Raw genomic sequence first — 15,000 nt, forward strand, 5'->3', positions numbered from 1 at the left:
TCCACAGCTGCATTTGTGACAGAGACTGACAAGTTATAGCGTGAATCCATGATATGACTGCAACCTACATCTGGTATCTTTTTCTTGTTCTTAACCTGTAATAGCCCTTATGTTAATGGTAATACTTTAGCAACAGCAGAGTAATCCCCAAGTTAGCAACATACCTGAAGATTTTGTCGATAAGAGTGACGCAGCAGGTGACGCAGCAGGTGACGCAGCAGGTGACGCAGCAGGTGACGCAGCAGGTGACGCAGCAGATGACGCAGCAGATGACGCAGCAGATGACGCAGCAGATGACGCAGCAGATGACGCAGCAGATGACGCAGCATCTGTCACACTCGTGTTATCCTCATCTTCACTGTTTGATGCATCACTGTCAACAGCTACATTCTCTGGAAACACAGCAACCATTTGGGAAAAAAAACATTAAGACTGCTCCTAAGCAATGTTACAAAGTATCACACAATAGGTGTTAGGGAGAGGAGGATAGCAGTAGTTAAAGCTCTGTATACATGTATACGTATTTGTTCTGAAGGTCGTCAGTCATCCAGATAACGTTTTCTAGAAACTGCATCAATTTGACTTCTTCTTAGGTTAAAGTGTTTATTACTCTGCCAGAGAGTTTCTTCAGTCTGCATAAAGTTGGTAGAACACAAATGTATCCACCAGGTGGGTTTCATTTCACACGTGACCTGAAAAGGCTTTTTACAAATGAGCCTTTTCAGTCTCCTATTTGAGGCCTCCTACCAATTTTCCTCAGAAAGAAGCTCCTTTCATGAGTAAAAACATTTGTAGACAGTGTGGAAGAACAGAACTTATCATCCACCGTGCTTACGGACGCACAGTCTTAGCTACTCTACACCAATGGGAGCTCTCATCCCTCATGCGCCATCTGCATAATACTGCATGATTTTTGAAATACTTCCGATTTTAAATACACAATTTATTAACACATTTCTTACCTTGTGGATCAATGTTTATTTCGTCAAGATTTCTTCCTTTGAAATCTGACAGCTGTCCTCTTCCATGGCCATAAGGACTTTGCTTATCTTGGCCAAGCTGTAACGTCCCTTCAGCATCTCTTTCGCCAAGACAGTGCGTTTCTCACTGTTACATGCATTTGAATGGGGAACTCGACCGAAACAAAGTATAGGTTTTCATTATGTGTATAACTTGGAAATCTTAGCTCAAACAGCTGCAAAACCTGTTTTCCCAGCACGGGGACCTTGAGTTCTATAAGATAAAGCCATAAACATGTTTGTCTGAGTCTTCTATCAAAAGTTACAGCTATTTATATGAAGTTGTACAAAAACGCTTTCTTTCGCCAAGACAGTGCGTTTCTCACTGTTACATGCATTTGAATGGGGAACTCGACCGAAACAAAGTATAGGTTTTCATTATGTGTATAACTTGGAAATCTTAGCTCAAACAGCTGCAAAACCTGTTTTCCCAGCACGGGGACCTTGAGTTCTATAAGATAAAGCCATAAACATGTTTGTCTGAGTCTTCTATCAAAAGTTACAGCTATTTATATGAAGTTGTACAAAAACGCTTTCTTTCGCCAAGACAGTGCGTTTCTCACTGTTACATGCATTTGAATGGGGAACTCGACCGAAACAAAGTATAGGTTTTCATTATGTGTATAACTTGGAAATCTTAGCTCAAACAGCTGCAAAACCTGTTTTCCCAGCACGGGGACCTTGAGTTCTATAAGATAAAGCCATAAACATGTTTGTCTGAGTCTTCTATCAAAAGTTACAGCTATTTATATGAAGTTGTACAAAAACGCTTTCTTTCGCCAAGACAGTGCGTTTCTCACTGTTACATGCATTTGAATGGGGAACTCGACCGAAACAAAGTATAGGTTTTCATTATGTGTATAACTTGGAAATCTTAGCTCAAACAGCTGCAAAACCTGTTTTCCCAGCACGGGGACCTTGAGTTCTATAAGATAAAGCCATAAACATGTTTGTCTGAGTCTTCTATCAAAAGTTACAGCTATTTATATGAAGTTGTACAAAAACGCTTTCTTTCGCCAAGACAGTGCGTTTCTCACTGTTACATGCATTTGAATGGGGAACTCGACCGAAACAAAGTATAGGTTTTCATTATGTGTATAACTTGGAAATCTTAGCTCAAACAGCTGCAAAACCTGTTTTCCCAGCACGGGGACCTTGAGTTCTATAAGATAAAGCCATAAACATGTTTGTCTGAGTCTTCTATCAAAAGTTACAGCTATTTATATGAAGTTGTACAAAAACGCTTTCTTTCGCCAAGACAGTGCGTTTCTCACTGTTACATGCATTTGAATGGGGAACTCGACCGAAACAAAGTATAGGTTTTCATTATGTGTATAACTTGGAAATCTTAGCTCAAACAGCTGCAAAACCTGTTTTCCCAGCACGGGGACCTTGAGTTCTATAAGATAAAGCCATAAACATGTTTGTCTGAGTCTTCTATCAAAAGTTACAGCTATTTATATGAAGTTGTACAAAAACGCTTTCTTTCGCCAAGACAGTGCGTTTCTCACTGTTACATGCATTTGAATGGGGAACTCGACCGAAACAAAGTATAGGTTTTCATTATGTGTATAACTTGGAAATCTTAGCTCAAACAGCTGCAAATCCTGTTTTCCCAGCACGGGGACCTTGAGTTCTATAAGATAAAGCCATAAACATGTTTGTCTGAGTCTTCTATCAAAAGTTACAGCTATTTATATGAAGTTGTACAAAAACGCTTTCTTTCGCCAAGACAGTGCGTTTCTCACTGTTACATGCATTTGAATGGGGAACTCGACCGAAACAAAGTATAGGTTTTCATTATGTGTATAACTTGGAAATCTTAGCTCAAACAGCTGCAAAACCTGTTTTCCCAGCACGGGGACCTTGAGTTCTATAAGATAAAGCCATAAACATGTTTGTCTGAGTCTTCTATCAAAAGTTACAGCTATTTATATGAAGTTGTACAAAAACGCTTTCTTTCGCCAAGACAGTGCGTTTCTCACTGTTACATGCATTTGAATGGGGAACTCGACCGAAACAAAGTATAGGTTTTCATTATGTGTATAACTTGGAAATCTTAGCTCAAACAGCTGCAAAACCTGTTTTCCCAGCACGGGGACCTTGAGTTCTATAAGATAAAGCCATAAACATGTTTGTCTGAGTCTTCTATCAAAAGTTACAGCTATTTATATGAAGTTGTACAAAAACGCTTTCTTTCGCCAAGACAGTGCGTTTCTCACTGTTACATGCATTTGAATGGGGAACTCGACCGAAACAAAGTATAGGTTTTCATTATGTGTATAACTTGGAAATCTTAGCTCAAACAGCTGCAAAACCTGTTTTCCCAGCACGGGGACCTTGAGTTCTATAAGATAAAGCCATAAACATGTTTGTCTGAGTCTTCTATCAAAAGTTACAGCTATTTATATGAAGTTGTACAAAAACGCTTTCTTTCGCCAAGACAGTGCGTTTCTCACTGTTACATGCATTTGAATGGGGAACTCGACCGAAACAAAGTATAGGTTTTCATTATGTGTATAACTTGGAAATCTTAGCTCAAACAGCTGCAAAACCTGTTTTCCCAGCACGGGGACCTTGAGTTCTATAAGATAAAGCCATAAACATGTTTGTCTGAGTCTTCTATCAAAAGTTACAGCTATTTATATGAAGTTGTACAAAAACGCTTTCTTTCGCCAAGACAGTGCGTTTCTCACTGTTACATGCATTTGAATGGGGAACTCGACCGAAACAAAGTATAGGTTTTCATTATGTGTATAACTTGGAAATCTTAGCTCAAACAGCTGCAAAACCTGTTTTCCCAGCACGGGGACCTTGAGTTCTATAAGATAAAGCCATAAACATGTTTGTCTGAGTCTTCTATCAAAAGTTACAGCTATTTATATGAAGTTGTACAAAAACGCTTTCTTTCGCCAAGACAGTGCGTTTCTCACTGTTACATGCATTTGAATGGGGAACTCGACCGAAACAAAGTATAGGTTTTCATTATGTGTATAACTTGGAAATCTTAGCTCAAACAGCTGCAAAACCTGTTTTCCCAGCACGGGGACCTTGAGTTCTATAAGATAAAGCCATAAACATGTTTGTCTGAGTCTTCTATCAAAAGTTACAGCTATTTATATGAAGTTGTACAAAAACGCTTTCTTTCGCCAAGACAGTGCGTTTCTCACTGTTACATGCATTTGAATGGGGAACTCGACCGAAACAAAGTATAGGTTTTCATTATGTGTATAACTTGGAAATCTTAGCTCAAACAGCTGCAAAACCTGTTTTCCCAGCACGGGGACCTTGAGTTCTATAAGATAAAGCCATAAACATGTTTGTCTGAGTCTTCTATCAAAAGTTACAGCTATTTATATGAAGTTGTACAAAAACGCTTTCTTTCGCCAAGACAGTGCGTTTCTCACTGTTACATGCATTTGAATGGGGAACTCGACCGAAACAAAGTATAGGTTTTCATTATGTGTATAACTTGGAAATCTTAGCTCAAACAGCTGCAAAACCTGTTTTCCCAGCACGGGGACCTTGAGTTCTATAAGATAAAGCCATAAACATGTTTGTCTGAGTCTTCTATCAAAAGTTACAGCTATTTATATGAAGTTGTACAAAAACGCTTTCTTTCGCCAAGACAGTGCGTTTCTCACTGTTACATGCATTTGAATGGGGAACTCGACCGAAACAAAGTATAGGTTTTCATTATGTGTATAACTTGGAAATCTTAGCTCAAACAGCTGCAAAACCTGTTTTCCCAGCACGGGGACCTTGAGTTCTATAAGATAAAGCCATAAACATGTTTGTCTGAGTCTTCTATCAAAAGTTACAGCTATTTATATGAAGTTGTACAAAAACGCTTTCTTTCGCCAAGACAGTGCGTTTCTCACTGTTACATGCATTTGAATGGGGAACTCGACCGAAACAAAGTATAGGTTTTCATTATGTGTATAACTTGGAAATCTTAGCTCAAACAGCTGCAAAACCTGTTTTCCCAGCACGGGGACCTTGAGTTCTATAAGATAAAGCCATAAACATGTTTGTCTGAGTCTTCTATCAAAAGTTACAGCTATTTATATGAAGTTGTACAAAAACGCTTTCTTTCGCCAAGACAGTGCGTTTCTCACTGTTACATGCATTTGAATGGGGAACTCGACCGAAACAAAGTATAGGTTTTCATTATGTGTATAACTTGGAAATCTTAGCTCAAACAGCTGCAAAACCTGTTTTCCCAGCACGGGGACCTTGAGTTCTATAAGATAAAGCCATAAACATGTTTGTCTGAGTCTTCTATCAAAAGTTACAGCTATTTATATGAAGTTGTACAAAAACGCTTTCTTTCGCCAAGACAGTGCGTTTCTCACTGTTACATGCATTTGAATGGGGAACTCGACCGAAACAAAGTATAGGTTTTCATTATGTGTATAACTTGGAAATCTTAGCTCAAACAGCTGCAAATCCTGTTTTCCCAGCACGGGGACCTTGAGTTCTATAAGATAAAGCCATAAACATGTTTGTCTGAGTCTTCTATCAAAAGTTACAGCTATTTATATGAAGTTGTACAAAAACGCTTTCTTTCGCCAAGACAGTGCGTTTCTCACTGTTACATGCATTTGAATGGGGAACTCGACCGAAACAAAGTATAGGTTTTCATTATGTGTATAACTTGGAAATCTTAGCTCAAACAGCTGCAAATCCTGTTTTCCCAGCACGGGGACCTTGAGTTCTATAAGATAAAGCCATAAACATGTTTGTCTGAGTCTTCTATCAAAAGTTACAGCTATTTATATGAAGTTGTACAAAAACGCTTTCTTTCGCCAAGACAGTGCGTTTCTCACTGTTACATGCATTTGAATGGGGAACTCGACCGAAACAAAGTATAGGTTTTCATTATGTGTATAACTTGGAAATCTTAGCTCAAACAGCTGCAAAACCTGTTTTCCCAGCACGGGGACCTTGAGTTCTATAAGATAAAGCCATAAACATGTTTGTCTGAGTCTTCTATCAAAAGTTACAGCTATTTATATGAAGTTGTACAAAAACGCTTTCTTTCGCCAAGACAGTGCGTTTCTCACTGTTACATGCATTTGAATGGGGAACTCGACCGAAACAAAGTATAGGTTTTCATTATGTGTATAACTTGGAAATCTTAGCTCAAACAGCTGCAAAACCTGTTTTCCCAGCACGGGGACCTTGAGTTCTATAAGATAAAGCCATAAACATGTTTGTCTGAGTCTTCTATCAAAAGTTACAGCTATTTATATGAAGTTGTACAAAAACGCTTTCTTTCGCCAAGACAGTGCGTTTCTCACTGTTACATGCATTTGAATGGGGAACTCGACCGAAACAAAGTATAGGTTTTCATTATGTGTATAACTTGGAAATCTTAGCTCAAACAGCTGCAAAACCTGTTTTCCCAGCACGGGGACCTTGAGTTCTATAAGATAAAGCCATAAACATGTTTGTCTGAGTCTTCTATCAAAAGTTACAGCTATTTATATGAAGTTGTACAAAAACGCTTTCTTTCGCCAAGACAGTGCGTTTCTCACTGTTACATGCATTTGAATGGGGAACTCGACCGAAACAAAGTATAGGTTTTCATTATGTGTATAACTTGGAAATCTTAGCTCAAACAGCTGCAAAACCTGTTTTCCCAGCACGGGGACCTTGAGTTCTATAAGATAAAGCCATAAACATGTTTGTCTGAGTCTTCTATCAAAAGTTACAGCTATTTATATGAAGTTGTACAAAAACGCTTTCTTTCGCCAAGACAGTGCGTTTCTCACTGTTACATGCATTTGAATGGGGAACTCGACCGAAACAAAGTATAGGTTTTCATTATGTGTATAACTTGGAAATCTTAGCTCAAACAGCTGCAAAACCTGTTTTCCCAGCACGGGGACCTTGAGTTCTATAAGATAAAGCCATAAACATGTTGTCTGAGTCTTCTATCAAAAGTTACAGCTATTTATATGAAGTTGTACAAAAACGCTTTCTTTCGCCAAGACAGTGCGTTTCTCACTGTTACATGCATTTGAATGGGGAACTCGACCGAAACAAAGTATAGGTTTTCATTATGTGTATAACTTGGAAATCTTAGCTCAAACAGCTGCAAAACCTGTTTTCCCAGCACGGGGACCTTGAGTTCTATAAGATAAAGCCATAAACATGTTTGTCTGAGTCTTCTATCAAAAGTTACAGCTATTTATATGAAGTTGTACAAAAACGCTTTCTTTCGCCAAGACAGTGCGTTTCTCACTGTTACATGCATTTGAATGGGGAACTCGACCGAAACAAAGTATAGGTTTTCATTATGTGTATAACTTGAAAATCTTAGCTCAAACAGCTGCAAATCCTGTTTTCCCAGCACGGGGACCTTGAGTTCTATAAGATAAAGCCATAAACATGTTTGTCTGAGTCTTCTATCAAAAGTTACAGCTATTTATATGAAGTTGTACAAAAACGCTTTCTTTCGCCAAGACAGTGCGTTTCTCACTGTTACATGCATTTGAATGGGGAACTCGACCGAAACAAAGTATAGGTTTTCATTATGTGTATAACTTGGAAATCTTAGCTCAAACAGCTGCAAATCCTGTTTTCCCAGCACGGGGACCTTGAGTTCTATAAGATAAAGCCATAAACATGTTTGTCTGAGTCTTCTATCAAAAGTTACAGCTATTTATATGAAGTTGTACAAAAACGCTTTCTTTCGCCAAGACAGTGCGTTTCTCACTGTTACATGCATTTGAATGGGGAACTCGACCGAAACAAAGTATAGGTTTTCATTATGTGTATAACTTGGAAATCTTAGCTCAAACAGCTGCAAAACCTGTTTTCCCAGCACGGGGACCTTGAGTTCTATAAGATAAAGCCATAAACATGTTTGTCTGAGTCTTCTATCAAAAGTTACAGCTATTTATATGAAGTTGTACAAAAACGCTTTCTTTCGCCAAGACAGTGCGTTTCTCACTGTTACATGCATTTGAATGGGGAACTCGACCGAAACAAAGTATAGGTTTTCATTATGTGTATAACTTGGAAATCTTAGCTCAAACAGCTGCAAAACCTGTTTTCCCAGCACGGGGACCTTGAGTTCTATAAGATAAAGCCATAAACATGTTTGTCTGAGTCTTCTATCAAAAGTTACAGCTATTTATATGAAGTTGTACAAAAACGCTTTCTTTCGCCAAGACAGTGCGTTTCTCACTGTTACATGCATTTGAATGGGGAACTCGACCGAAACAAAGTATAGGTTTTCATTATGTGTATAACTTGGAAATCTTAGCTCAAACAGCTGCAAAACCTGTTTTCCCAGCACGGGGACCTTGAGTTCTATAAGATAAAGCCATAAACATGTTTGTCTGAGTCTTCTATCAAAAGTTACAGCTATTTATATGAAGTTGTACAAAAACGCTTTCTTTCGCCAAGACAGTGCGTTTCTCACTGTTACATGCATTTGAATGGGGAACTCGACCGAAACAAAGTATAGGTTTTCATTATGTGTATAACTTGGAAATCTTAGCTCAAACAGCTGCAAAACCTGTTTTCCCAGCACGGGGACCTTGAGTTCTATAAGATAAAGCCATAAACATGTTTGTCTGAGTCTTCTATCAAAAGTTACAGCTATTTATATGAAGTTGTACAAAAACGCTTTCTTTCGCCAAGACAGTGCGTTTCTCACTGTTACATGCATTTGAATGGGGAACTCGACCGAAACAAAGTATAGGTTTTCATTATGTGTATAACTTGGAAATCTTAGCTCAAACAGCTGCAAAACCTGTTTTCCCAGCACGGGGACCTTGAGTTCTATAAGATAAAGCCATAAACATGTTTGTCTGAGTCTTCTATCAAAAGTTACAGCTATTTATATGAAGTTGTACAAAAACGCTTTCTTTCGCCAAGACAGTGCGTTTCTCACTGTTACATGCATTTGAATGGGGAACTCGACCGAAACAAAGTATAGGTTTTCATTATGTGTATAACTTGGAAATCTTAGCTCAAACAGCTGCAAATCCTGTTTTCCCAGCACGGGGACCTTGAGTTCTATAAGATAAAGCCATAAACATGTTTGTCTGAGTCTTCTATCAAAAGTTACAGCTATTTATATGAAGTTGTACAAAAACGCTTTCTTTCGCCAAGACAGTGCGTTTCTCACTGTTACATGCATTTGAATGGGGAACTCGACCGAAACAAAGTATAGGTTTTCATTATGTGTATAACTTGGAAATCTTAGCTCAAACAGCTGCAAATCCTGTTTTCCCAGCACGGGGACCTTGAGTTCTATAAGATAAAGCCATAAACATGTTTGTCTGAGTCTTCTATCAAAAGTTACAGCTATTTATATGAAGTTGTACAAAAACGCTTTCTTTCGCCAAGACAGTGCGTTTCTCACTGTTACATGCATTTGAATGGGGAACTCGACCGAAACAAAGTATAGGTTTTCATTATGTGTATAACTTGAAAATCTTAGCTCAAACAGCTGCAAACCTGTTTTCCCAGCACGGGGACCTTGAGTTCTATAAGATAAAGCCATAAACATGTGTATCCGAGTCTTCTATCAAAAGTTACAGCTATTTATATGAAGTGTTAACAAAAACGCATTATATCGCCCAAAATCTTCATCACAGTAACTACACACTCCAAACACGCTGAACATCACAAATCTCTCACATCTCAAAACTCGCTCTCTCTCTTTTTCTGCTGTCTTTATCTCTCTCTCTCTCTCACCTTGTTGCTTTGTCATCTTAAAGTGGTCATGTGATTGGCTTACCACGACTACTTTATTCTTCCTCAGACAAACAGCAGCACTCATGCGATTGTTTTGCCCCTTTAGCCCCAGGTGTTGTGCCAAAAAGTGATCGTCTACCAGACAGTGATTGCCGCCCGCGGGAGCGCGCGCAGCTGCTTAAAGCTGTAGCGCCCAGATTACTTACAGCTACTTCCGTGCAACAGCTACTTCCGTGCAACTGATATAAACTGCAGTAAGCTGAACACAGCTTCAACCGTCTGTTTGTTGAAAAATAGTAACGCGACCGCACCGCATTTTCTTGTTAGTAACGGTAACGGCGTTGTAACAACAGGAATAGTAATTCTTTAGATTACTCCTTACTGAAAAAAAGCAACACCGTTAATCCCATCACTGCTCTTAGTACTGTGGTTTTTAGAGGAGTAGCAACTGTGCAGAACCACAGTTAACGTCATTATTTTTGGGTCAATGTGTCTCTCCATAACATGGTTCTTCTATAGTGAGGATAAAGTACAAGAAAGGGGGGACAAAAATACCCCAATCTCTTGATAATAACCACAAAATAAACAAAAATATATTCTGATCCATTTCCAGATCAATCACTACCTGAAAGGTCTTTAAGTATCTCATGCTTTACCTGACTCGGTCAACCTTTTAAGATGGATGAAGTGGATAGCCAGCACTACCGAAGATCCTCTTTGCTTTTGTAATGTGGGTCCGTCTTCGCCTTGTCAACGTAATTCAGTGTTGTAGCACACTAAAAACAATCTGTCCAGAGCGTGGGTCCCAGTCTCATGTGCAGACAGGACAGTCTATTTACTTTAAAAATGTCATTACTTTATATTGAACAGACACAAACACACACACAGTGAAAGTCTGCAGACCATCTGCTAGTACCAGGACCCCATACAGACTCTTTTTGATTACCTGTTCACCCACACTGTGAAGTGCAAGCTGAACATCGACCGGTGTGATGGTGGCCACAAATTTGTCCAGCCGGGTTTGCGAAACACTGCTGTAGTGTTTAAAGACGAGAACGGAAATTCCACCACTCTGAATGCCTGTAATTACCTTCCTACGCATGTCAACATTAAACTTTATTTCTTTTCAATAAAAGAAAATCACAATAGAAATGGAAATGGCAAATTGGATTTGCACAGTACAGACTTCAGCCCTCCGCCACAGAGCAGCTCTACTGAATTAATATTGACCGGCATCGACTAAAGTGACCTTAACAGGCCAGAAGCAGCAAGAAAATGCAATACCATAAGTAAAGTACTGGGCTCAACATGTACATTTGCCAGAATATAAAATCTCTGTACCCATTTGACTGCTGTCAGAGTAAATCAGATTGATGATACCACAACAATTATGTTTAAATTAAATCATGATTTCATAACCTTTAAGTTACATTTGATTTTGGCAAAGTTGTTAACAGCATTTGTCAGACCTGTGAAAATTATATTTATTGTCCTGTTAGTTTTGTACTTTTATTTATTGTTTTAACTGCAACTGATGAATGGTAAGTTTGCTCGTTTTAGACCATCTTCTCAGACAAAGTATCAATTCCTACAAAGGAACAGAATCTCTGGGTGTATTTGAGGTAAAGGACAGCATGGTCCAGGTCTTTCTAACAAACAACTGAGATTAAACTACAAATGCTCAAGTTGATATTCTCCATTTCAGTCTACTGACCTTGTTAGCCTGAGCTAACTGCTAAATGAAACTTAAAGAAGCAGAGAGAGAGAGACAGAGAGCGAGGGGGGGAGAGACAAATGAAGGGAGTGTTGATGGCATTAACAAAAGGGACAGGGACAGTGACAGAGGTATGAGGACGGGGATAAAAATCATACTCCATTACCCTCAAACACACACGCACGCACACCTCCGAGATGGATTTTGCCAGCCCACCATGCCTCGTTCTCCACTGCTGCAATGTCAGAGTGAAAATGAAAATCTTTGCGACTCAAATTGGATTTGCACTGATGAAGGTCATTTCATTGGGTAAGAAGAGCAGACTAATTCACGAAATGAGGATTGATTCTGATTGTTCTGCAGCTCATTTCTTCTTTAGTTTCTTATCCTCCTGCATTACCGCCTGATCATGCCTACAGCATTTCCCCAGGATAGTCAAATATTCTCTGGCATCCAAACATAGACAAATGTCTAACTAATCCCTCAAAGCTCACAAATGGAGTGTTTGGCATCCCATGCAGTTATTTGGTTATTTATTTATTTATTTCAGCGTCCATTACTTAAAAGGTACAGAAAGGGGAAGAAAGTATGGCAAAAACCTATTAGGCTTCTTTGCAGAGAGGCAGTGTTGCCGGGGAATCAATTCAACAAAAGTGGCCTCAAGGCACTTTATATTGTAAGGTCAAAACATTCCAATAATATCCAATGACACTGTAAACACATTAATCTGTGACTGATCTTTGTTTAAAAGAAACTTTATAGACAACACTCAAATGGTTAACTACATGTGCAGCCAATCATTTAAACAAGAGACTCACAAATTATCAAAAAATAACAACACACACACAAAAATGTCTCAGCTCATTCTGTCCAACCAACAGCTTGAAACGTCAACATAAACAATTTAAAAAAACTCCATATGAGGGACAACTGTAGTCACAATGATGTCACTCATTGGGTTGTGATGTTCACTTTCAGCATCGTGGTCATCACCAATATGTTTTTTGTTTGTTTTTTTTAGGATCCTGCTTTTAAGGGAGAGGGTCGAGTGTAGAGCAGGGCGATATGACCAAAAATATTTATCACGATATACATTTGAAAATTTGCGATAACGATATAACTGACGATATAATTCACACTAGACAAAATACTTTACAACTCCTCAACTTTATTGGTGCAAAAAACAAAAACAAAACAAAAAACATCAATGTATTTTCACTTAAACAAGCAGCTGTTTTTTTTTTTATGTGCATTAAAGTTATATAAAAATGTAACAGTGCAAATGCAAATTCCTTGCTGACAGTTTAACCAAAAGGCGTTTCCAGTGGAAACTGGCCGACATATCCTCAGCATAACCATGTGTAATATGCACAAAACTTAAAAAGAGGTTATACACACACAATACGGTAACATTATGTTGAAGCACAGTACGTATCACTCCGCGAGGCGCCTGCCTATGACAGCCGTAATGCTCCGACAATTACGCCGCGGTGTGGCTTCGTAGCTCAGCAAAGTCGTACTGAAACATTTGACAGATTTTTGAGCGCCGTGTACATAAAATCGTTTCGAGGTCAGTAAACACAACCAGAAGTCATACATAAGGCACACGGGATTATAAGGGGCACTGTCGATTTTCAGAAAAATTAAAGGATTGATTTTAAGTGCGCCGTATTTTCCAAAAAAAATACGGTAACAACAACGGACCGCTAGCATGCTCTACCAAAAATAGTGCTTTGTTGTGTATCTGACGGACGAAAGCTAAACCAGTTCCACACCACTGAAGTTGGAGCATTTTTACAAACCAATTCTGGTTCATCCGTTTCATTCAACGATCCACTTTCGCCCTTCTCATTCTCCATCGCCGCCATGCTTTTTCCGCCATGTGCGTATGAAAACAAAGGCACTGCGCCTGCGCGTTTTACCCATATTCTATCGCGATATTTCATTTTCTTATCTTTGCCCAACATTATACCGGTATTACCGTGAACAGTATGATATGGCCCAGCCCTAGTCGAGTGCCAGTTATCATCTAAGCTAGCAATGTCAATTAGTGCAAAGAGCACCCAGGCACCACATGGGTCCAACACAGACACCAATACCTGCTAATTACTGCAGGTACAAATAATTGGGTAGAATTTCACTCACCAAACCTGAAGCATAGACATTTTCAGTGGGTTTTTAGTACAATTAACCACACAGTGGGCCACATGATTTGCCAGACAACTGCATTACAAATGCTCCAAATAGCACAAACGCAGTTGGAAGGTCCACTTCCAACTGTGTTTGTTGGAAGTGGACCTAATGACTTGAATAAGCTGAGCTGCAGCCCAGCGAAGGCACCCGTCTCTCAATATCTCTATATGGCTGAGTTAGAAAAATAAATAAATGAATCACTTCCCATTTCATTTTTATAAAGTTTCGTCTTATTAGCTAGAGTTTGACTTAGTTTGAGGCCATTTGACAAACTGCATTTTTTGGAATTGTCATGCTGTATAAAACATGAGGTGACTGTGAAATGACCTAAATATCCACCGATCTCTAAATTGTTTTAACTCTAGAACTCACAGATCTACATAGATCTGTTTTTAAGCTATTGCTGCATAAAAGCTAATACAATAGCAGCTAAAAGTAAAGGTTAAGTAATTCCTTGAAGAGCTCTGCCCTAACTGAAGTAGCAAAATAATATAAAAATAGCTGAATGTCGCTCTTTTCCCACTCATAAACCCTACCTGACAAGAAAAACCAAGTAAGTCATAGTTCAGTGCTGCAACATAATCAGTCTTTTATAATGACATAGCTTTTGATATAGATATTGTACTGGCATTAAAAATCAGAGACAACATTTAAGACAGCGAGCTGGCAGCTTCACTTCACCGCCACACTCGTTCATTGAAATCCGAGAAAGCTTCCATTTCTCTGTACACTCTGGAATGTAAGACTGGGATTTTGGCATTTATCCACTTTGGAAATGGAATTCATTTTCATGTTTTGCAGCTTAATGGGGCAGTAGTCGAGTGCTTTAGTATCCATCCTATGCAACACTCAGGTGTAAACGCGTGTATGAGCATAGCAGTGCCAACAAAGACCTTCAGTGAATAAACACGGTGTGGTGTAAATCATTCAGAGGTGCACAGCTCAGACAAACCCAGTTGAAAAGCTTTAAGTCCCACTGGGGTCACCCATGGAACAGATGCATGCATTTAGTCATGGCACAATCAGATAATGGGTATAAAAATAAAAAAAATCCCTAACCAAGTATCAGAGTCACTCACTCAAAGGGTTCACTGGGGTCGTCCTTCTGCAGCTCTGTGGGGATCGGGATCCGCTTGTAATACATTTCCCAGTCAAACGCCCCTCGCATGGCGTCGCCCGCCTGTGTTTCATAGCCAAAGTTGTCGTGGTCGATGACATCAATCATCGGGCATACGATAGTCTTCCTGTTCTGGGCGATTCGGTCTGAGAGGGACAGAAGGAGGCACACACGATGGCGAGCAGGTTATGACAACAGATGGTGCAGAAAAGTCGTTTCCAAGCTTTGTGGCTTTAGAC

General features: G+C 39.3%; 2 protein-coding genes and 1 long non-coding RNA gene across 3 annotated transcripts in view; all 3 read right to left on the reverse strand.

The window, feature by feature from the left end:
* The window catches only part of LOC113030061 (uncharacterized), a 7,200-nt gene extending 6,964 nt beyond the window's left edge, over positions 1-236 (reverse strand). The window contains exon 1 of the long non-coding RNA XR_003273542.1: positions 165-236. This is a non-coding gene — a long non-coding RNA (uncharacterized LOC113030061). The remainder of the gene's footprint in view (positions 1-164) is intronic.
* The window catches only part of LOC113030056 (polypeptide N-acetylgalactosaminyltransferase 10-like), a 512,613-nt gene that overhangs the window by 79,220 nt on the left and 418,393 nt on the right, over positions 1-15,000 (reverse strand). The window lies entirely within an intron of this gene.
* LOC113030060 (polypeptide N-acetylgalactosaminyltransferase 10-like) overlaps positions 13,417-15,000 on the reverse strand; it is a 38,676-nt gene continuing 37,092 nt past the window's right edge. The window contains exon 3 of the mRNA XM_026181121.1: positions 13,417-14,907. Within this exon, the coding sequence (XP_026036906.1) occupies positions 14,720-14,907 (188 nt within the window). The 3' untranslated portion in view covers positions 13,417-14,719. The remainder of the gene's footprint in view (positions 14,908-15,000) is intronic.

Source organism: Astatotilapia calliptera, chromosome 10 (assembly GCF_900246225.1).
Source record: "Astatotilapia calliptera chromosome 10, fAstCal1.2, whole genome shotgun sequence".
Classification (NCBI taxonomy): domain Eukaryota; kingdom Metazoa; phylum Chordata; class Actinopteri; order Cichliformes; family Cichlidae; genus Astatotilapia; species Astatotilapia calliptera.